This window comes from Zea mays, chromosome 6, assembly GCF_902167145.1.
Source record: "Zea mays cultivar B73 chromosome 6, Zm-B73-REFERENCE-NAM-5.0, whole genome shotgun sequence".
Classification (NCBI taxonomy): domain Eukaryota; kingdom Viridiplantae; phylum Streptophyta; class Magnoliopsida; order Poales; family Poaceae; genus Zea; species Zea mays.
In genome coordinates this window covers 163,623,581-163,647,195 of record NC_050101.1, presented here as the reverse complement: position 1 = coordinate 163,647,195, position 23,615 = coordinate 163,623,581, and the positions used below count along the sequence as shown (strand labels likewise).

The window sequence follows — 23,615 nt, the reverse complement described above, 5'->3', positions numbered from 1 at the left end:
ATAGCTCAGTATGTGGCCCAATGTGACATCTGCCAACGGACGAAGGCCGAACACCAAAAACATGCAGGCCTATTACAACCCCTTCCGATACCTGAATGGAAGTGGGAAGAAATAGGCATGGACTTCGTAACCGGACTGCCCCGGACGCAAAAAGGGAATGATTCCATCTGGGTAATAATAGATCGCCTCACCAAGGTAGCCCATTTCATCCCAGTGAAAACTACCTTTGGAGGAGCCACCCTTGCCCGGATTTATCTCAAGAAGATAGTCAGACTCCATGGCATCCCAAGGAAGATAGTGTCAGACAGGGGAACCCAGTTCACATCCAAATTCTGGACAAGCCTTCAGAAAGCTATGGGCACCAAGCTAGATTTCAGTACCGCTTATCACCCTCAGACAGATGGGCAGACAGAAAGAGTCAACAAAGTCCTTGAAGATCTGTTAAGAGCATGTGTGCTAGCTTTTGATAGAAGTTGGGAATCCAGTCTACCCTACGCAGAGTTCTCATACAACAATAGCTATCAGGCCAGCATCAAGATGTCGCCATTCGAAGCACTGTACGGACGAAAATGCCAGACCCCTCTCATGTGGTCCAACGTGGGGGAAAAAGCACTAGAAGGACCTGCCTTTGTCAACGAGGCGGAAGAGAAAGTTGCACTGATCCGCAGAAGGTTACTTGAAGCTCAGAGTCGGCAGAAGAGTTATGCAGATAACAGGCGGAGGGAACTCCGATTTGAGGAAGGAGACTTTGTCTACCTCAAGGTTTCTCCAATGCGTGGTGTCAGGAGGTTCCAAGTAAAAGGGAAGCTAGCCCCGCGTTTCGTAGGTCCCTATCCCATCATTGGTCGGGTAGGACCCGCAGCATACCGTCTGGAATTACCGGAATCCATGTCCGACATCCATAATGTGTTTCACGTATCCCAGCTCCGCAAATGCCTGCAAGCACCAGAAAGTCACCTCGAAGAAGAGACAATACAAATTCAGAAAGACCTTCAGTACCGTGAAAAACCAGTGAAGATTCTTGATTCAGCAGTCAGAAAGACCCGCACCTCAGAAGTGAAGCTCTGTAAAGTTCAGTGTAGCAGAGAAGGAGAAGAGGAAGCTACCTAGGAGAGTGAGGACTCCTTGAGGAGGGAATACCCTTATCTTTTCTCAAATCCAGCCTAAATCTCGAGGGCGAGATTCCTTTAAGTGGGGTAGGTTTGTAACATCCCAAAATCCCACCTAAGGTTTGAAGCCCTAACCTCCTAATCCCCCCCTTATTTTACCTTTCCCCCTTAACCCTCCCCTTAGAACCCCTTCTCATGTGCATACACTTGAAATAATTAGAGCACCTCACATAGACTATGTTTCTCACTCAAGATCACTTAGAAAATATTTTTGGTCTCCAAAGAAAAAGAATAAAAAAGAAACAAAAATAGAAAAAGGAGAAGAAAGGGATTAGAATTAGAAAAAGAAAAAGAAAAATTTCCCCCCCTCCCTCGGCTGGGCCGAATTCCAGCCCAACCCGCGCGCGCCCGCACCTCTCCCCCCTCTCTCCCCGGCCCAGGCGGCCCAACCCGCGCGCGGCTCCCTCCCGCTGACACCCGGGCCCCGCCCGTCAGCGCCTCACCCCTCCCTCTCGCGCAGCTTCCTCTCGCTGGCAGCCAGGACCCACTCGTCAGTTCCATCCCCCTCGCCCATCCCTCACCGGCGCATCCGCCGCCGAGCGCCCCTCGCCTCGTCGCCTCACCATTAATGCTCGCCAGCCTCCGCGACAACCCCGCCACTGTGCTTGAGCCGACCCCTCACCCCCGCCTGCCCGAGCCATCGCATCGGCGTTAGCGCCATTCCTGCCATCATGGCGAGCTCGCCGGTGCTCGCCGTCTCCTCCATCACCCTCCCTCCCCCGAGCACCTATAAAAGGACCCGCCTGAGCCCCGTCTTCGCCACACAGCTCCGGCCACCCCCACTGCCCTCCTCCCCGAGCCGTTCAAGCTAGCGCCGCCGTGCTCCCTTCATCGCTCCGGTGAGCTCCCCTCTCCCTCTCTAGCGATCTTCCGTTCAATTAAGTTATGCCAAGAGCTCCGCCACACTCTCACGGTCACGACACGCCACTTCCCCCGTGCTATTGTGGCCGGCAACCTCACCGGCGGCATCACCGCCGCGGGCACCCGCCACCGTGCCACGGACCGGCCGCCATAGGCCCCCGCAGGCGAAATTCGCCCCACCCCCGTGACCCCCATTAACCGCCCATGCTCTGCCACCGCTTCTCGACCGCAAAACCGGACCGACGGCGGAGAACCGCCGCGGGGCTCGCCGCCGACCGGCCCCGGTCGAGCCCTCGCCCCTCCCTCCGTGTCGTTAACGCCGTTCCCTTCCCCCCTCTCTCTGGCGTGCGGGCCCGCGCCGCAGTGCCATTCCCCCGCCGTCGCCCCGCGCGGCTGGGCCAAGTGGGCCGAAAGCGCGCCCGCCCGCTCGCGCTCGCGCCTTCTGGGCCAAAATCCCCCCGGCCCAGTTGGCTGGAAAATCCTTTCTCTTTTTCTTTTCCCTTTTCTTTTCCCATTTTCACATATATATTTAGATGCTAATATTTTATGCACCAAAAATTGTCTAAATAAATTATTAGGGCACAAAAATAATAAAGTATAAAAATTTGCACACCCCACAAAGGTCACTATGTTTGATGTATTGTTATTATCTACGTTTGATTAGCGGAAGAGGGATCCGATCCTCCGGAACTCTTAGCTCCGGAAGAAGGGCAAGAACTCAACCCCTCCGAGATTAACCTCTTGTGCCAGGAAAGCTTCGACGAAGGCAAGTCCATCCTTTCCTTGATGCATTATGTACCTATTTTTCTCTACCACTGCCTAAGCCTGGATTATGGGATGGGAATCGAATTGCATGGTGAGCATGAGAGAGCCTGCATTAACTATTACTTTGATTAAAAGATATGGGGCAAGTGAAAAGGGTACAAGTGGAATATTTTCCAAAAATGTGCGATGAAGGGTACTCACCTTCATCCCCTGGTGAGTAGGATGATCAGGGACTCCCTGGTTTAGGGGAGGGCCTAAGGTGTTGGCTCAGCTGGTTTAGGCGTGAGCAGAAGGATCGTCCTCTCGTATAAGGACCGGTTTGTCATCTTTCATTACCTGTACTCTCAAAAAGTACAACCACTCGAGGCTGTGTGGGCAGCCACTCGATCTAAACTCGTACGGTCCAACCCCAGGGTTATGAAGGCTGGGGTAGCACCGGGAGGATAAGGAGGGGGAATGTTTTGTCCGGTTTGGACATGGCGGTGGCCTAACTCCTTCCGGTATAACCGTTAAGGTTCGGACGTACAAGGAAGGAAAGAGTTTCGGATTCGGGTCTCATTGGCCATGAGATCGCAGAGCCGGACTAGTGGATAAAGTGTACCCCTCTGCGCAGAGTCTAAACCTATTCGAATAGTCCGTGTCCACTGGTATGGACGAGTCTGGTATGGTAGGACAATTAGTGTTTATACTACAACCGGGAACAAGGAAATGTGTGTGTATGTCTGAAAAGAAAGTGGTACCACGGGAGCGGGAAGCTCAGTGGTGGTCAAGCAAGTGTTACTTCTATTGTCTTGGGAAAACCATAAACAACGAATACTGCCTTTCTCTGAAAAAGTATGAGTGACTTCAACTCCACCATATAAAGCATGTACCATATAGGTCACTTTCTCTTTACGGGAGCCGGGTGGGCTTGCGGAATACCTAGTGTATTCACCCAGATTTATTTATGTTTTCAGCAGCTGAAGACTTCTTTTCTGCTATGCTTGATTGATGGGACTGTGTCTTCACCCAGTTCTGCCTATGGCCTGGGCTATTTTATCTTCCACTGCGCTTTATGTTTTTCGGCTCACTTTCGAGCTTGTATCTCCCGGTATTGTAATAACATTATTCAGACTTTGTAACTATTTGAAGTAATGAATGTGGTTACTAGCCTCCTGGGACTAGTAATTGTATCACATTTGAGTCCCAAAGGATCGGGACGCTTCATCCTGCTGTTTGCCTTTTGCCATGCACACATCTCCCCTTGTAAGGCTTCTCCGTTAAGCCCCCTTTAAGGGGAGGGCCTTCCTCCTTCGACCTAGTCGGCGCGCGGAGGAGGCCATTGAGCTTCAAGCGGGTTATCCAAGGGGTGGAAACGAGTCGAGGTGGGCTTGGCTCGGCTCGTTACAGCTCGATCATGTACCGAGCTCGGCTCTCTCATTTGACGAGCCCGAAAAATTGGCTCGACTCGGCTCCTAACAACAGAACACACATATTTTTGTGTTTTATTAAAATAGAGTCTACCCATGTGATATATAGAAACCAGAGCAATACACGAGCATCTAACTATGAACATAAAAATGATGGGCTAACCATGCAAATCCCTCCTCCGTCTTAGGTCTTGTTTGGCACGCCTTTTCAAAAATGTAAGCTACAGTTTTACCAAATTGTAGGCTTCTACAATAGCTTATTAGTTCAACTGTTTTCCATAATAAACTAAAAACAGACAATAATCATAAGCTGCTTTAGACCACCTTCTCACATAAGCTATTTTTTAAAACAAACAAAAGCTCTACCTAAAAAGGCCTTATTTGATGAGTGATGACCACAATGTCGATTGCCATGAACCTAGGTGTCGTTTGGTTCACATATTGGTAACGTAATGGGTAACCGATAACGTTAAATCATGTTTGTTTAAGTCCAACCGTAATCGATACCACACTATAAATGGATACCAGCTTATTCAAATTTGTTACCGCCGGTATTCGAGTGTGAATCATTATCATTTACGTTATATTTCGTGAACCAAATAACACCATTTTTCTATGGTGGCCAGTGGGCCCCACCCAACGTGCAACTTCAACTATTTTGATGATGGGCACATGGTACTTCCCCGCACTTTATAGCTAACAATTGGGGGATACATTTTTTTGTGGATGGTCCTAGCGACATCGGAATGAATTATCTATACAAAACCATACTCACTACTATATGTAGCTAGAATAAAGATTATTGTGGCAACAATTATATCTAGTGTCGTGTCCTCAATAATGTCTGGTGAAAGAACAACCCATTAAGGGCTTGTTCGGTTATTTTCAATCCATATAGATTGAAGGAGATTGATACGGATTGAGAGAGATTTTGACTTACTAGGGATTGGAACCCCCTCAATCTCCCTCAATCCATATGGATTGGGGTAGAAACGAACAAGCTCTAATGCTTCAAGATTCTTGTCACCATTGATGATGGAGCCTTCTGTAGCTTCACGATATAGTGGTACTACCAAGATGATTCGAGCATCATCTCTCATTATTTGAGACAAGTCTATTAAAAGAGAAATGTGCCCTTAGACCATTTCTAGTTGTTTTGGTGATTAAATACCCAACACACCATTTTGAACTAACCATGTTGATAAGAGCATGAGCACATATGTAAAGAAAACAAATTGAAGATATCAAGTTCAAAAGAGCACAAACATGGACCCAAGTGAGCAACTTGATGTAAAATGGTACACGTGTAAGGTTTGCACTTGTAAATATGTTGCATATGTCCATTACAATGTTTCTAGTAGTGTTTGGGCTCTAACATATTTTTTAGAGAAAAACACCTTTTGGTCTTGAGTTTGCAAATATTGCAAATCATTTTAAAATGGAGTGATAAAGGTATGATCCTAACATTTAGTCAATTGCTTTACTTGCTAACTATGTTTTTCTGAGTGCTTAGAGGACCTCTTAAGTCGAGCCAAAAGAAGCCAAAGGAGTTTGGCACAAAAGTGAAGGCAGACGCTTCCAACTTGAGAACATGCAAGCATTAAGTAATTGCATATTTGATTAAACCATTCTTTATCCAATCTAATAGTCAAGCTATTTTATGAGAAGGCTAAAATGTTAGCTATAAGTGACATGACATTGGTTTGCAGCCAGTAGCAGATCGTATTATTAAACTTGCTCTAAGGACATGTACAACTCAATTAAATGAGGGATCTCTTGATGAGTCTATAGGGGGCTAAGTGAAAAACAAGAGTTTGTCTATTTACGACTCTCTATGTATATTGTATTTTGTCGCATTAATTATTTATAGACTCATAGTTGTATCGTGCTATCTCTTAACTGTCTTCAGTAGAGCGTGCAAAATAGAGGATACATAACTGTAGATATATTGTTTGATAATGTTTGCAGAGACGGATTTGAAATAGGTAATAAGATAGAAGATAGAGAATACGTGGGACTTGGGAGATCGTCTTATACCTAGAAAATCGTAGGTCTCTTGTACATGCCCTAACCACCAACAAAATCAATTCCTGACAATCACAATCTGACAATCACAACACTGTGCGTGCAAACAAATTTGCCTTGGAATCTTTGAGATTAAACAAATCGCTAATCACCAACGCACTGAAGCGCTTGCTTTTAATATTACTATTATATTGTTATTTGTATATAATAAATCTTGTCAGATTATATCCGATTCCTCTGTCCACTATACGGCATGTCTGACCTGTTGAGTCGATCGAAACTCTCCCTCCCTGGACCGCCTTCAGATCCAGCAGTCAAACTTCCCCGTCCCCGGCGACCGTGGGGCCCACCACCCGAACTTCTTCGCAGAACACCAGACAGACCCCACGCCGGGCCCGTTCCAGTGGACCATTGGGCTCAAGAACAGCCCGACGTGGGATGGGAGTGTCCTCAAACCCATCCGGGATCCGGCCATCCCGCACGCCTCGTCCTCACTCCTCAGTCCTCACCCCCGACACAGGTCTCGCTGGTAGCTTGCCCTCGTCTGCGCCACGCCTCCTCTAGCCCACCTCCTGCTCCTCCCCCACTCGCACAGTGCTCAATGCCGCACAAACCCTAGTGCCCCCACTCCCTGTCTCGCGTGGCAGCCATGGGAAACTGTTGCCGCTCGCCGGCCGCCGCGGCGCGGGAAGACGTCAAGTCGTCGCACTTCCCGGCCTCCGCCGGCGGGAAGAAGAAGCCCCACCAGGCGCGGAACGGCGGCGGGGGCGGCGCCGGGGAGAAGAAGCGGCTGTCTGTGCTCGGGGAGGAGGGGTGCGACGTTGGCGCCGGGATCGAAGAGAAGTACGCGCTGGACCGGGAGCTCGGGCGCGGCGAGTTCGGCGTGACGTACCTGTGCATGGACCGTGGCACGCGGGAGCTGCTGGCCTGCAAGTCGATCTCCAAGCGGAAGCTGCGGACGCCCGTCGACGTGGAGGACGTGCGGCGGGAGGTGGCCATCATGCGGCACCTGCCCAAGAGCCCCACCATCGTGTCCCTGCGGGAGGCGTGCGAGGACGACGGCGCCGTGCACCTCGTCATGGAGCTCTGCGAGGGAGGGGAGCTGTTCGACCGCATCGTCGCCAGGGGCCATTACACGGAACGCGCGGCGGCCGCGGTCACGCGCACCATCCTCGAGGTCGTGCAGCTCTGCCATCGCCACGGCGTCATCCACCGGGACCTCAAGCCCGAGAACTTCCTCTTCGCCAACAAGAAGGAGAACTCGCCGCTCAAGGCCATCGACTTCGGCCTCTCCATCTTCTTCAAGCCCGGTGAGCTCCGGACACCGAGATCTATTCCTGATTTGGGCGAACCGCTGGCCGCAATTTTGGACTTTTTCGTCGATTCAGGCTGGATCCGTGGGGTTGGTAGTTCGGGCGGATTATCTGTAGCGGTCGTTTCTGTTGCCACTTGTTTTTCTATGCTTGCGCAATCTGAGGCAGAATTGGTCTTCCTCTTCTGCTACTATACAGTTTGGAACAAGTTGTGATACTGACAGTGGACATGACACCACTTGCTTATCAGCCAAAGGCAACTTCTTGCTGTTGCATCTGACGGCATTCTTGCCAGCTTTATTGCAGACGGTGTGGTGAGCTCAGAGATTCGAATCTAGGAGCTAGGTTGCCTTGTTGGCTCGCTGCCTGCCTCCTATTTTAAGAATTTGGAAATAATTAGTGGGAGCACACGTCACGAAGCTGTTTCCCAGCATAGCGACTTGTCTATGCCGTTTTATACTTATTCAGGTGCTACTGAGGTCAGGCGTTTTGGGAAACTCAGATTATGTACAGAAGTATTTTGAAATAAAATTTGCGTATAGGAGTATGTTTCAAGCAACTTCCATTAAGACTTTAGCTGTCTTAACTGCACTCACGGGTAACTCCTTGCCTCCTTATCACCTAAACAAATGCTCCCTTGCTTTGGCTGCAATGCAACTATTTTTTTGCAATTGCTATAAATTGTGGTCCACATATAGCCACAACCAACAATTGCTGTAAAATGAAAGCATTGTTTTCCTTTCCAGGCGAAAAGTTTTCGGAAATTGTGGGAAGCCCATACTACATGGCTCCTGAAGTCTTGAAGAGGAACTATGGACCTGAAATAGACATATGGAGCGCTGGTGTTATCTTGTATATTTTGTTATGTGGTGTTCCTCCATTTTGGGCTGGTAAAGGGATTTCATCATTGAGAACACCTTGTCCTCTAGCATTACTTTTGTGCAAATGAGCTTACCAGGTAATAATTGCAGAGACTGAACAAGGAGTTGCACAAGCTATTCTTCGGGGAAATGTAGATTTTAAGCGAGAACCCTGGCCCAATGTTTCAGATAATGCTAAAGATCTTGTTCGGCAGATGCTTCAACCTGATCCAAAGCTCAGGCTAACAGCAAAGCAAGTTCTTGGTAGGTTGTATCTGTATATCGAACTTATTAACTCAGTGCTTCATTATATGGCACATTGCATCAGATCTGTTCACTTGAAAGGATCAACACCAGTGTTACCTAGACACCATGTCCTTTTTTTGCCAAGTCAGATACCCAACACCTATGTTTGGATACTTGGATTCCAAGTGCCATTTGGAGGGTCGCAAAAAAAATCTGGCAAATCGGACCCCCTCACCCGAATCGGACACTGATACCACACAGATGTCCATGTAACATGGATCAAACATAGTTTTGAAGTGTAGTTGGTGCAACTTCTTCAGGATCTACTCTGTATCCTTGTTGGAGAAGTTGATGCAACTATAGTTCGGGCCACTTTTTTTAGCTTCCAAGCGTGTTTACTACTTGCTTAGGTAATCTGAGGGTACAGTCACGTAATTCTATGATTGTGAAAGTGACTAGTGACAAAAAAATTGATGGATCAAAGTTGAAGTAAAAAGTGGAAGTAAATGCTCTTCTGTTGCTCATACTTCTAGACAGTCTCTGGAGTCAGATGTGTTTTCTTACTGCACCTCATGGCAACTCTAGTTAGCAGTTAATTGCAGATGTATTCATTCTCAAAAGGAAAAGCTGGTAAAAGAAGCTTGTTGTTTATCTAAAAAAAGAGATGATTGGTATTGTTTTAGCAATTGAGAGAATACCATTCTCTGCACTTCTATACATACAGATCACTTGGATGAATCATGTACCACAAAGTCTGTTTGATTTTTTGCTATTTTATGCTTCAAATATTCGAGCTACATGCTTTTATTTATCAGGATATCGGATTGTAACCAAGAGCTATTTAAGTTTTCACACTGTGTACATCATAGATAATGTTCAAAGTCCTTATCGAATTACCTAGCATCCCATTGCCCCCTCCCCTCTTTGGGGGTTCAGGTAGGTACTCTAAAGTCCCCCCTCCCCCTCTTCTTTGTTTCTGTTATCTCAGAGCATCCCTGGCTTCAAAATGCTAAGAAAGCTCCAAACGTTCCTCTTGGAGACATTGTAAAGTCAAGGCTGAAACAGTTTTCAAGGATGAACAGATTCAAAAGAAGAGCTCTAAGGGTTCGAAATCTTTCTTTATAGTGAAACTGATCTAATGTGCTTTAATGCATCCTGTTTCTAGCTACCATGGAAACGATTCACTTTACTGACAAACTGGTACTTGACTAGGTTATTGCTGATCACTTGTCGGCTGAAGAGGTTCAGGACATAAAGGAGATGTTCAAGGTGATGGATACTGATAATGATGGTATAGTTTCTTATGAAGAGTTAAAGAGCGGGATCGCAAATTTTGGTTCTCATCTTGCAGAATCAGAAGTGCAAATGCTTATCGAAGCTGTAAGTATGTTTGGTTTAATTGATTGAGTCACTATCGCCTGTTGTTATCGATCTGAATCACATGATTTCTGCTACCATTGATGTCTAATATGTTGGATTGTTAGTGTTCAATGGAACACAGCAATTTAGTTGTAGTTGCATCAGGTGGTGCTTGGTACTTGGTTCTGGATAATTTGGAGGTTGTCAATGTGGCATTCTACACATAATGAAACATTTACTCCAATTTCCCTGAAGGAGTTGTTTGTATGTTCTTGAAAGCTGATAAATATAGGGCCTCGTAGGTGACATGCCATTGAACTAAGTTATTTGTTTAGAATTTGCTTACGCCTTTAATTTCCCCTTGGTTGCTTAGATTTATATAAGACCATTTGATCGCATATTATTATCTCTGTGCTTTGAATGTTAGGTGGATACAAATGGTAGAGGAGCACTAGATTACGGTGAATTTTTGGCTGTCTCGCTCCATTTACAAAGGATGGCAAATGACGAGCACCTTCGGCGGGCCTTCCTATTTTTCGACAAGGATGGCAACGGTTTCATCGAGCCCGAGGAGCTTCAGGAAGCCCTGATGGAGGACGGGGGAGCTGATACCATGGACGTGGTCAATGACATATTGCAAGAAGTTGACACAGACAAGGTTAACGATCCACCACCGAAGGCTCCTGCGATAGCTTGTGGCTGTGCCTTCAAATCCTATCGTTAGTCAGGCCGCAATAACTTCCCGTTGTTTCTGCAGGATGGGAAAATTAGCTACGACGAATTTGTAGCGATGATGAAAACTGGCACGGACTGGAGGAAGGCATCGCGGCACTATTCAAGAGGGCGCTTCAATAGCCTTAGCATAAAGCTGATAAAAGACGGGTCTGTAAAGCTGGGTAGCGGGTGAGGTTGCAGCTCTGCAACCGATGCTCTTCTCTTCTCTTCTCCACGCATTGCCCCTCGGGCCCACTAATGATTATTTGTGGTCCGGGATTTAGATAGTCGGAGCCTCCCTGATTGGTTTACTCGTGTAATTAGCAGCCTTTTCCAGTGTCGCTGGGGAGCATCTGCTGAAGGATTGCACACCTGCACGCCTGCTCATCTCCTCCGGTGTAGTACCTGACGCTCAAAATGTTGTAAAAATGTTTTGGTGTTGACCTCAAATATAATGCAATTTGCTCGCTGGTACCGTGTGCTGTCACCCTATACTCATTTGCACCTACAAATCGGTGAAGAGTAACTATGACAGTTTAGAACAGCCGAAGAGGAAATGATGAAGGGCTAAGCTGACTTTCTAATCCTTTTCTATTTCCAACTCCAACGAGTTTGGGGTTGCGGAGTAGGAGCAGTACCTAACTCTAGCCAGAGCTACCAAAATACCATTAATTGCTTCATCTCGGGCGATAAAGAAAATCAGATGATGGATAGACGCGATCCAGCAGCACCGACTGGAAACGCAGAAAAGCTCGCAGTCGTCAGTCACCGATCGGATGTGCCATGTGGGAGCGAGGCGGACTGTTTGCCTGTTCATCTATCTTATTCCGATCGCCCTTTTTCTGGTATGATATCGGATATCCTATATATGATCCCTGTCCGCTGCCACCTAAATTGCATCCACCTTAAATAAATTATATCACGGGCATAAATAAATAAAATACGAGTACACGACTCAGTGCACGCAATGCATTGTAGCCAAGTTCTAGAGGTTCGGTGACAGAGAAAGGGGTGCTTTTATCCACTAGTAGTTCTCTAACCACCGTGACAACGAAATTGCCTAGGGTTTCGTCAGGTGTGCCCAATCCTTTGCGCTCTTGTATGTCGAGACGACAGGGGTACGAAGTGGCCTCCCCATTGGCAGATCTGGTGTCCCCTTCCCCTTGTTGGGATTTGAACCTGACGCCACCGCCCCGTAAGGGCATGTATAGTGGAGAGACACCAAAACGGTTCTCCAAGCACAAGAGACAACTAAGAGACTCTATTGTACAATGGAGTGTCTCTAAACGTAGTCTATTAATAAATACAGAATTAAATGTATTTGTATAGCATCAGATCGATAGAACAGACGACAAATTCGTACAGTGGGAAGTGAGGCGTCTGTTGTTACTTAGTTTACGAGCCAGAGGCGTCTCTTCACGGAGAGACGGCTCTAAGATTTTTTTGCAAATAACCCCTAAAACACCTTAAGAGCCCCCACATTAAATACCACTGTACATGCCCTAACATTTGGCTGGCTGCCACGGTGTACTCACGGGGGGGGGGGGCGCCGCCGGCCCTGTCCATGCAGGCGCAGATAATCCCCACTTCTCCCAGCGAAGCAGAGCAGACCAGAGCACGGAGGACGGCGCCCGGCCCAGCTACGTTGCGGGCCCGCGCGACAGCCACCGACAATAATGGCGGCACTCAACATCGGAGTCCACTCCCGACCTGACCTGACCTGCCCCTCCACATCAGAGCACCTACCGCATCGACAGTCGCCACGCGACAGCGACGCCCCGCATCCCCGCGGACGCCGATGGCTGGGCCTGCCGCCTGTGCCTCTGGGGCGGCGGGCCCCGGACGTCAGAGCTACACGCACACTAGAAAAGTTTTGCGGCCTGCGGCGGGCGCGACGGCTGTTGGATCCCGTGCCGCCGCCTCGCCTCGCCCGTTCTCGGTACGCCAGCGACCCCGTCACTGTAGCTGCGTGCCTGCGCGGCCCTGCGCTTGCTTCGCCCTCGCTTCGCTCCAAACGATAGAGCTGGGGCAGGCTGAGCGACCGCGAGCTTGACCCGGGCGCACGTCGGCTCGCACTGTCGCACCCAGCCATGTCGGCGCCTGGATTCGATGACCCCCAGCTTCCGCCGCTGCGGCTGCGCGCCTCGTGCGGCGGCAGCGGCGGCGTGATCGCCAGCCCACGCTCCTGCTCCTCCTCTGATACCTTCGTCAGCATGCGTTCCACGCCCTCAGCCTCAGGTACCGCTTCCGCGTGCTTGCGACAGTGTTTTCCCCCCAATGCGTGCAGGCCCTCATTGACAACCCCGCTCCCAACCTCGATACCTCGCGTGATTGCTTGGCTGCATGCTCTAAGTTTGTTTACTTCTGATCCTAATTTTGGTCGGTCATGCCTGTCTTCGCTGCTCCCCGTGGGCATCAGGTATGCCGAATCTGTGCGGCGGGCTACGGTCTCCACCTCGCACGCCGTCGGAGGCGTCTTCGTCGGAGATGGAGTTCGGGACGGCCCGCGAGTACGACACCACTGATCCGTTCTTCAGTGACTACTGGCTGTACGACAACCACCTGTTCCACAGCAAGCTAGAGAGCGACGGCAGCGAAGGGGAGGACAAGTTCGTTGTTGGTCCTGACGTCAGCTTGCAGCGGAGTGAGGTGCGGGAGCTTGGCGACGGATGCGGTCGCGGGCACGTACGTACAGACCGCAATGCGGACTCTGATGGGTGCACAGATGCGAATGCTTGCTCGTCGCCACCTTGCGGTTGCTGCTATAATGAGGAGTTGGTGGTGAGAGATTCTTGCTCCGCTGTTTATGGGAGGTGTCAGATCATGGAGGACCACGCGGAGGGGCTTGATGAGTGCGTTGCAGAAGCGTTCCGGTTCAGACTGAATGCGTTTGTTGATGCTGGCGACCAGTCAGTGGCTTCCAAGAAAGGACAGGACGACTGGCTGGATCTTACTGTTCTGGAGAAGGAACTTCAAATGCTTACTCCGCACTTGGCTGATGCAGATGCTCTTGAGAGTAAGTAGTTCTGACCTCTTTCCTTTTGCTCAGTTTCATTTCTCTTATTTGTAATTTTCTAAGCTAATTTAGTGGAGGTCACTTCATGACATTGTAATCGGATCACTCTGATAGATTGGAATTTTACGCTAATCCATGGCTGCCAATTTGCTTCACATAAGTGCCTTTTCTCATAATATAAAGTAAATCCTGAATTTTCTTGGCATTAAGTTCAGGGTTTGTAATGGTGAATTGAGTTTAGAGTCACTGCTATACGCAACAGTGGGTATTATTGTAACAAGGGAACGTTGAATCTAGTTCCACATGTCCACGATGAAATTTGCTTCTTAATCCACGTCTGTATGCCTTTATAAATCTGAAATTCATCATTCACCTAACCCTAAGGATTTTTTTTCTTACGGGACGTTTGGATCCCTTCATTTTAGAAAAATTGGAATTCACTTAATAAAGTAACTTATTTAGTTTGGAATTTAACATTCCACCACTTTCCAGAGTTCATATATAAGCTTATCTCAAATTCATGGGGTGGAGGATGTGAAATAATTTTATGCATTAGTAGAATTTGTTTCTAATCCATAACTTACATGACACTCTTCGTCTCACTCATCTATATTAAAAATGTAGCACATAAATATCTCCGACATCTTGTTAATAATAGTATATAAATATATTTTGCATAAAACCGAATTAGCTTAATAAATATATGCTTAAATTACTAATATTAGAATGAAATTAAATTCCAATGATCCAAACGGGGCATTAATGATTTTTATTTTAACTCTAGTTATCTTTTTCAGATACTGGACTTGAAGATGACTTGAGAGGGAATATCAACCTAGATGTCTGTATGGTAACAAACGAGAAAAATGCTGATGGCAAAGAATTTCTAAAAGATACTTACTGCATACATTCTTTACCTGAGAGTGCAATCCCTTTTGATGTTTATGGTGTGGAAGACTTCAAGGTAGAAGATACATATGTTCAAAACCCTACTACTCACAAATTTCAGGAAGATCCAAAAACTGATCCTGCAGTCTCTAAGTTTCAGCAGGAGTATGAGGTATTTGACCTGAAAATTTTCCACCGGAAGAGCAGGTTCACCATCAGATACCTTTCTTATTTTCTTCTTCTGCCAAATATTTTTAGCGGTACTGTACTCATGCTAAGATGTCCACTGCAGGACAGGCTTTGAGGAAAACAAAGAATTCGCTATTGTCATGGATTCAGTTGTAGCTGGAAGATATCGTATCACTGAGTATCTTGGTTCTGCTGCATTCAGCAAGGTTGTCCGGGCACACGACCTCCACACTGGAGTTGATGTATGCCTTAAAATAATAAAAAATGACAAGGATTTCTTTGACCAGAGTTTGGATGAGATAAAGCTCCTCAAGTTTGTCAATAAATATGATCCAGATGATGATCATCATATACTGCGTCTCTATGATTATTTTTATTATCAGGTGTGTGCTGAACATATTCACTGATTCAGTGAACTAGGCCTTGTGCTGTCCTTTACACCATAGAATTCAATGAACAGTCAGTCATATTGCTCTTAGACCGTGTCGAGCTGTTTACCTATATGGTTACCCAAAACACTGTTTTGCACTATTCTGCAATGTAAACTACATTGTTCGCAGAGTAGAGTTTTAATACAAGGATGTGGATAGATAAGCTGCTGGAGATAATCTTAGTGAGGTTATTCATTCCAAGTCCTAAAGATCCATTAAAGAATAAAGATACAAGTTTTTCTTGTCCGTTATGTATTATTCAATAATTTACCTGTTTGATATTTGTTCAAGCTCATTTTTGAACTTAAAAACTGCTAATGGCGAAACATTTTGACAGGAACATCTCTTCATTGTCACTGAATTACTACGTGCAAACCTTTATGAGTTTCAGAAATATAATCAGCAGTCTGGTGATGAGGTGTACTTTTCACTGCCCAGAATACAGGTATATGCAACTGTTGTGATCAAATCACTCCTTACAGCTGTCATATGGATTAGTTTACTCTAATTCAAGTAATCAGATAAGCATTTACAGCTACCCTTGTAATGCCCAACTTCTATAAAGTTTTTTTTGGTATTTGTTGATCATCTATATCTCAGCATACTTTTTAAAAGGTTGGAATAAATACTGAAGTGTCATTAAATTTTATTAGGTGGAAACAAAAAAGGCCTGCTAAAATAACACCTTTTTCTCTTGCTTTCAGGCTATAGCTCAACAATGTTTGGAGGCTTTGGTGTACTTGCATCATCTAAACATAGTTCACTGTGATCTGAAACCAGAGAATATCCTTCTGAAGAGCTACAGCAGATGTGAAATCAAAGTCATTGATCTTGGAAGCAGCTGCTTCTTGTCAGACAACTTAAACTTATATGTTCAGTCACGTTCTTATCGATCTCCTGAGGTCATCCTGGGTTTGCCATATGATCAGAAAATTGACATTTGGTCTCTTGGCTGCATCTTAGCTGAACTGTACACTGGGGAAGTAAGTTTATATCTTGACTTCCTGTTCTCTGTTTGCTTGGTATAATATTGAAATCTCAGCATGTGAACCAACTGAGATGATTAAAAAACAAATGTCAAATAAGACTGTGCTGACAGTTAAATCTTTGCATGTCTTTTAAGCTTATTGTGAAACTACAAAACCTGATTTGCCTTTGTGTTGGTATTTACTGTGCTAAATAACTGTTGGCATTTGAGGTTCTCATTATGTTGTTTTACCTTGTTTTGTTAATCATTTCATCGAGAGGAGGTGAATATATGCCTGAACTCTGTAGGTGCTTGACATGTTGGTTGAACCTTAGGTGGCATTGCATTAGGAAGAAATACACCCAAATCGGAGTGGAAGAAGATTCTAAGCTTGGGTGGTAGTTATGTTCCCACGGATTCAAAAGCTTGTATTATTAAACATCTGGAAAATGTTTGCAATTTCAGAATACATATAATGGTGAATCGTTGTCTATTGAAACCAATGTTTTCAAGTCGGACGACTTGCTGGTCGTTCTGGCTGACCGACTAGGGCGATTAATCACGATTAGTCGGACGACTTGGACGATTAATCGTGATTGGTCCAAACCGACTTGGACGATCAATCGCGGCTAATCGTGATTAAAATGACGACTTAAAAACTTGAAACTGAAACTAGTATTGGTTAACATGTTCTCCTGCTTTCTGAAAGAAGTCATATATGTGACTGCGATCTCTTTGGCATGTCACAGGTGCTCTTTCCTAATGAATCAGTACCAATCATTCTTGCTCGTATGATTGGGACAATTGGTCCAATTGATATGGAAATGCTTGCCTCAGGACAGGAGACCCAGAAGTACTTCACAGATGACTATGACCTTTTCCACAAGGACGAGGTAATTATTGGATGATATGCAAGATTACCAACATAACTTTGCTTCAGTATGCACTAGTTGAGGCGCAGTAAGACAATTTAGCACTGCACTTGTCCTTAAAGGCAGTAGTTTGTTATCACCATGAGATCTTTGGCATAAGAGTTTTAGTTGTTTGTTCTTTGTGCAATTTTCATGCATCACTGGATACTTATTTTTCCTATTACTTTTCCTGCTAAAAAATAGGAAACGGGTCAGTTGGAGTATTTGATCCCAGAGAAATCCTCTTTGCGGCGCCACTTGCAGTGTCCGGACAAGAAATTTGTTGAATTTCTGTCTTACCTGCTGCAAATAAATCCCAGAAACAGACCAACGGCTAGCGAAGCATTGCAACACCGATGGCTTTCGTTCAAATATAGTCCAACGGCCAATCAAACTCGTTACTGACAAGTAGGCTTCACTTTCTGAAGCTATTGGCCCTTGAAACAACATGTTTCATTGTAATACTCAAGTTGTATACCAAGAATAATAAAGAGAGCTCCTCATTTTGTGTGTCTTATTTGCATCATAAAAAGAGCACCTATGTAATGGAGAGTGACTAAATAAAACAATTATTCTAAAATAAAGAAAAAGTGCATTTGTTGGAGTTTTATGTGTTGTGCATTAAATAAAATAATGAGGTATTAATTATTTGAAACTTGATTTAACCCAAAATTTGAAATTAGGGTTTTGAAAATAAGGAGAAGAGAAGAGATAGGAAAATATAAATAAAATGTATAAATAATTATCTTCAGCCTTAGTATGTTTAAGTGCAAAACTAGAGTTTATAAATAAAGATCCACAAAAGTTTGAAGTAATTCAAATTGAGTTTGAAAATGAAGAAAAAGGAAGGAAAAATAAAAAGAAAAAGATAAAAATCCTAGCTGGGCCGCAGGAACCCAATTCGGCCCACTCCCTTGTTTCCCTCTCGCGTGCACACAGCCCAGCGATCGGGTGCCGACACCCTGGCCCCACGACACAGCCTCACAATCGCGCTCGCTCTCGCGTGTCTCATTGACGCGTGGGCCCGGGAAGTCAGGCGTCGTCTTCAACCAACCCGACCGCAACGGCCGTCGCGAATCCTCCGGGATTGACCAGCTAACGCCCACCTCCCGGACTCCTCGGCCGCACTCGTGCCCATATCAGCGTCCCTGGGACCCGTCCGTGCCACCTCGACCGCCTATCCACCCCTTAAAACCCGAGAGCGCCGCCGCCAGGTTAGAGCTCAAATCCGCCGCGCGCCAAGACTCGCTCGCCGTCGACTCATCCTCGATTTGGTGTGCGGGATCCATCTCCGGGACCCCTTGAAGCCGGTGCGGAGTTTGCCTGGGCTCGTCTTCGTCCCGGGAGCGCCGAATTGCTCGTCGCACTTCGTCATCCGCCGCGGATCCGCCTTCGTCGTCGCCGGATCCTCTGCGCGCCGAGATTGTCGGTAATAACCCTTCTACCTTGTTCGCCATACCCTCGGCTGCGTGGCGCACCGTTTAATTTCTAGAATAACGCGCCTGGTCGTCGGATTGGGTTTCCTCCGGCGATGGTCCGCCGTGTGGCTTGGGCGGCGCCGCCGTCCCGAGCTGGGGGTTGGGGGAACACGCGGTGGCCGTCGATCTCCCAGTGAACGGCTCAGATTAGAAGCAGGTGTACCCCTTCGTCTCGTTGCTCGGGTACCGTCGATCTCAGATCTAATGGATGGGGTTAGATCTAGCATAATTAAATCGCGACCGTTGAACTCAGATCTGACGGTGTAGATTATGTACCGTTTCGGCCGGGTGTGGATCTAATCGTGGCCGTTCGTTTGCGATCCATCGGCCGAGAATCGCCCGTAACCCTTCGCCGTGGCAATTTTTCTAAAGAGACCCTATAGTTTTAAGTATTCAACCCGCCGTCCTCCCCACTGTTTCCTGAGTCTTAGGAGTTTTACCCCGTAGCCCCTGACTTTTCTAGAAATCGAGGCCCAGTCCAGAGACAATTAAAACAGAGAATTTATTATAAAAATTTGTTTTTAATACAAAAACAAATCTAGAAACTTAGTTAATTCATAGAAAATTCATTTTAGCTCCAAATTGAGTCATTCCAATTTCTAAAATTTTGTAATAATATTCTTCATCATTTAGTGTCTCTGTTTTGACAAGAACTCTGTCAGAAAATTTATTTATCATCTAATCCTATTATAATCACCTTAAATCTTAGGAAATTCATAACTTAAATTCTAAAACTCCAAATTCAGTGATTCCAGTTTCTATGGTTTCATTTTAATGTGTAGATTTTTACTGTATATTTCATTCATCTGTTTGGTGTGATGTTGATTTTGGCTATACTATGTATGTATTGTGTTGATGCGAGTAGACGAGCAAGCTACTGTGGAAACTGAGGTTCAGCAAGTAGAGATAGCTGAGCAGGAGCTCATTACAGGCAAGTTGTGCCCTTGATCACTTACTTTCCCAGCCATGTTCTTATTAATTTTAATGATCTGCATAGGTTAATTTTGATGGGATCCTTTATGTACCCCAGTTTTGATTACTCTATACCTTGTTCACCCCTGGAATATTTTTGGGTAGTACTTGCTATTGCTTTATGTGGATTGGGTATGGAGATTCATTATTCATGATTATTCTGTTATGATCTTGTTATTATTATTGTTCATGTTAAGATCATTAAATTAATGGGAACATGGAGCGACCACCCGGGAAAACAGTGCTACCACAAGGGTTTAATGGGACGCCCTTGGCTGATTAACTAGGAAAGCTAGTGGAAGACTACCTTACCCGAAAGGGGCAAGGGCAGTAGGGGAGAGGTCAGTGCGGGGAGGTCCCTGGTTGATTTTGCTGCGATGGCTATCAGCCAGGAACCCTTTACTGGATCTTCCCATAAACTGTAGCGGGTTTTCGGAAGCTAGTGGAACTTTGTAAAGGCCTCGTAGTGGATCCCTAGCCATTCACCTCGGTAGTGTCTAAGGGCCTTGCAAACCCAGGCGACATGGGATACACGACTTGTGGGTAAAGATGCGCAACCTCTGCAGAGTGTAAAACTAGTATACTAGCCGTGCTCACGGTCAAGAGCGGCTCGGACCCTCACATGATTAATTATGGAACTTAAATTCAATTTGACATTTGCATCGCATTTGGGATTATTTTACTATTACTGTTCTTTATTATTATTAAGGTTTGGTATTTACTTACACTTAGTAATTGCTAATAAAATTTTGACCAACTTATAAAAGCAATGCTCAGCCTCAGCCTTTATTCCATTGATTAGCCTTACACTACATGAACTCCCACCTTTGGTGAGTTTATGCCACATTATTCCCCACAACTTGTTGAGCGATGAACGTATGTGAGCTCACTCTTGCTGTCTCACACCCCCCCCCCACAGGAGAAGAGCAGGTGGTTCAGGAGGAGCTACAAGGCGAGGAGTTTGATCTGATCTAGGTGACGTTTCTCAGTCGACATTGGCGCCGACGATCCTTAGTTCGTTTTATGTTTACACTTTTATTTTGTAATAAGTCTTCCGCTATGTAATAAATACTCTGATGTTTTATGACATTTATCTCTATACACTCTGTTATTATATATGTTGTCTTCTTTGGCGCATGTATGAGATGCACCCGGCTTTGTTCTTTAAAACCGGGTGTTACAGAAGTGGTATCAGAGGAAATGTTGACTGTAGGACGAAACCTAGATAGAAATGGACAAACCTTTCCTACTTACCTTACTCTGATTCATTTCATACTTATCTCATCTTGATCTTGTCTCACCTTTTGCTACTCTACTCTGATCATTCTTACCTTTTCTACTCTGAGACAAGATGGATTGCACACCTTGGAATCCTACAACTATGAACTTTTTCAGAGATAGGGAACCTAAGACGAAATTAAAATTATTTTCTCTATTAAAAATGTTGGTTGATTGTACTGATGATCAATGTTTGATTTGCTTCTTTGATTGATTGAAATAGTATAGACGGGCATCTTAGCATGTACCACCATAAGGTAATGTATTAGCTTTAGTGGATAACACACTAATCTACTTAGCTAATAAATCTTCCGCAGTAACATTCCTCGTAATTACTCGCCTTGTCTACAATTCTTCCTTTCTTACCCTGTGTTTCTAACCCAGATGGGCTACCCCTATAGTGTTAGAAGAGAGCACTATGGACGTGATCCTTGGTATGTCATGGCTAAGAAAGGCAAAGGCCGTTATAGCATGTGGTAGAGGTACCGTAGAACTCACTACTACTAAAGGAGAAAGGTTTCAAGTTAATGTTGCAGTAACCTCCTCATCTATGCGTGCAATGTTCTTTATGCCTGAGGAGTTTGTTGGTGACAATATCCGGGTGGTTAGAGATTTTCCGGATGTCTTTCCAGAGGAGTTACCAGGGATGCCACCTGAGAGAGAAGTTGAGTTTGTTATTGACCTCTTACCTGGAACCGCCCCTATTTCTAAACGGCCATATAGGATGTCCGTAGAGGAGTTGAAGGAACTTAAGAAGCAGTTAACTGAGTTACAAGAGGCCGGGTACATTCGTCCGAGTTCCTCACCTTGGGGAGCACCGGTCTTGTTTGTACAGAAGAAGGATGGATCGCAACGGATGTGTGTGGATTATAGATCTCTTAATGATGTTACAGTGAAGAACAAGTATCCATTGCCCCGTATTGAGGATTTATTTGATCAGATGAGAGGTGCAAGAGTATTTTCGAAGATTGATCTCCGATCGGGTTACCATCAGATGAGGATTAGACCATCGGATATTCCCAAGACGGCTTTCTCGACTCGATATGGATTATATGAGTTTACTGTTATGTCATTTGGACTAACCAATGCACCAGCTTACTTCATGAATTTGATGAATAAGGTGTTTATGGAGTATTTGGACAGTTTCGTCGTGGTATTCATCGACGATATTCTTATCTATTCTAGGAATGAAAGTGATCATGAGGAACATCTGAGGTTGGTGCTACAGAAGTTACGAGATAATCAACTCTATGCTAAGTTCAGCAAGTGCGAGTTTTGGATTGACAAGGTGCCATTCCTTGGTCATATTATTTCTAATGGAGGAATAGCAGTGGATCCTGCTAAAGTGAAGGAGATAATGGAGTGGAGAGTGCCCACTACAGTTACTGAGATTCGGAGTTTCTTGGGACTCGCAGGATATTATCGGAGATTTATTGAGGGATTCTCTAAGATTGCCAAGCCTATGACCTCACTTTTGGAGAAAGGAAGAGAATTTAAGTGGGATGAGAAATGTCAAGAGAGCTTTGATCAATTGAAGGAAAGATTGATGTCACCTCCAGTATTGATTATGCCAGATCTGCAGAAGGGGTTTGACATTTATTGTGATGCATGTGGCCAAGGACTTGGATGTGTGCTTATGCAAGAGGGACATGTGATTGCCTATGCATCTCGTCAGTTGAGGAAGCATGAACTGAACTACCCCACCCATGACTTGGAATTGGCTGCCGTTGTCCATGCACTGAAGATTTGGAGACACTACATTATGGGAACTAAGTGCCAAGTATACACGGATCATAAGAGTTTGAAGTATATATTCACTCAGAAGGATCTCAACCTCAGGCAACGCCGTTGGTTGGAGCTCATTAAGGATTATGACTTGGAGATTCACTATCACCCAGGCAAGGCGAATTTGGTTGCAGATGCCTTGAGTCGGAAGGAGCATGTTCACTCCGCTTTCGTTGTTCAACTACCTGATGAATTAGCAAAGGATTTTGAGAGACTCAACCTGGGAATTGTTACACATACGGAAGGAGTGACTATTGAATTGGAACCTACCTTGGAGCAAGAAATTCGTAAAGGTCAGATTGGTGATGCTAAGATTCAAGAGATCAAGGATCTTATTACTGAAGGTAGAGGCCCAGAGTTCACGGAAGATGAGCAAGGCACGATATGGTTCAAGAATCGGATCTGTGTTCCCGATATTAATAGTCTGCGGGAAACCATATTGAAGGAAGCACATGATTCAGTTTACTCTATCCACCCTGGGAGCACTAAGATGTATCAGGATTTAAAGCAAAAATATTGGTGGTATGGATTGAAAAGAGATGTTGCTGCACATGTGGCTATGTGCGATGTATGCCAAAGAGTTAAGGCTGAACACCAGAGGCCAGCCGGACTATTGCACCCACTGAAGATACCTGAGTGGAAATGGGAAGAGATTGGCATGGACTTCATTGTTGGATTACCCCGCACGTCTGCTGGATATGATTCTATATGGGTGATTGTGGACAGGCTAACTAAAGTAGCCCACTTTATTCCAGTGAAGACCACTTATTCAGGAGCTAAGTTGGCGGAGTTGTACATGGCACGGATTGTATGCCTGCATGGTGTGCCAAAGAAGATTGTGTCAGATCGAGGATCACAGTTTACCTCTCGATTTTGGAAGCAGTTGCACGAGTCATTGGATACGAGATTGAATTTTAGTTCGGCTTACCATCCCCAGACTGATGGGCAGACTGAGAGGACTAACCAAGTACTGGAAGAT

At 45.5% G+C, this 23,615-nt stretch overlaps 2 protein-coding genes across 5 annotated transcripts; both read left to right on the top strand.

Annotated features, from left to right (window-relative positions):
• The first annotated feature begins 6,739 nt into the window (after positions 1–6,739).
• LOC100381434 (uncharacterized) lies at positions 6,740–11,193 on the top strand. Its single transcript, NM_001174275.2, has 7 exons — positions 6,740–7,539; positions 8,289–8,432; positions 8,514–8,666; positions 9,637–9,752; positions 9,861–10,028; positions 10,435–10,665; positions 10,765–11,193. The coding sequence occupies exons 1-7, from the start codon at positions 6,879–6,881 to the stop codon at positions 10,912–10,914; spliced, it is 1,623 nt and encodes a 540-aa protein (NP_001167746.2). The 5' UTR covers positions 6,740–6,878; the 3' UTR covers positions 10,915–11,193.
• A 1,226-nt stretch (positions 11,194–12,419) lies between these two features.
• On the top strand, positions 12,420–19,539 carry LOC100501203 (uncharacterized). Of its 4 annotated transcripts, XM_035959808.1 has the most exons (9): positions 12,495–12,959; positions 13,141–13,737; positions 14,535–14,701; positions 14,786–14,832; positions 14,918–15,197; positions 15,583–15,690; positions 15,950–16,228; positions 16,962–17,105; positions 17,328–17,952. In XM_035959808.1, exons 1-9 carry the CDS (start codon positions 12,812–12,814, stop codon positions 17,526–17,528), a joined length of 1,971 nt encoding a protein of 656 aa, XP_035815701.1. In that variant the 5' UTR covers positions 12,495–12,811; the 3' UTR covers positions 17,529–17,952. The 4 variants fall into 4 exon arrangements, with proteins under 4 accessions (XP_035815702.1, XP_035815701.1, NP_001182917.1 ...); XM_035959809.1 differs by lacking the exon at positions 17,328–17,952 and adding an exon at positions 19,467–19,539 and having other exon boundaries at positions 12,420–12,959; positions 14,535–14,832; NM_001195988.1 differs by having other exon boundaries at positions 12,651–12,959; positions 14,535–14,832; positions 17,328–17,726.
• Positions 19,540–23,615: the final 4,076 nt, after the last annotated feature.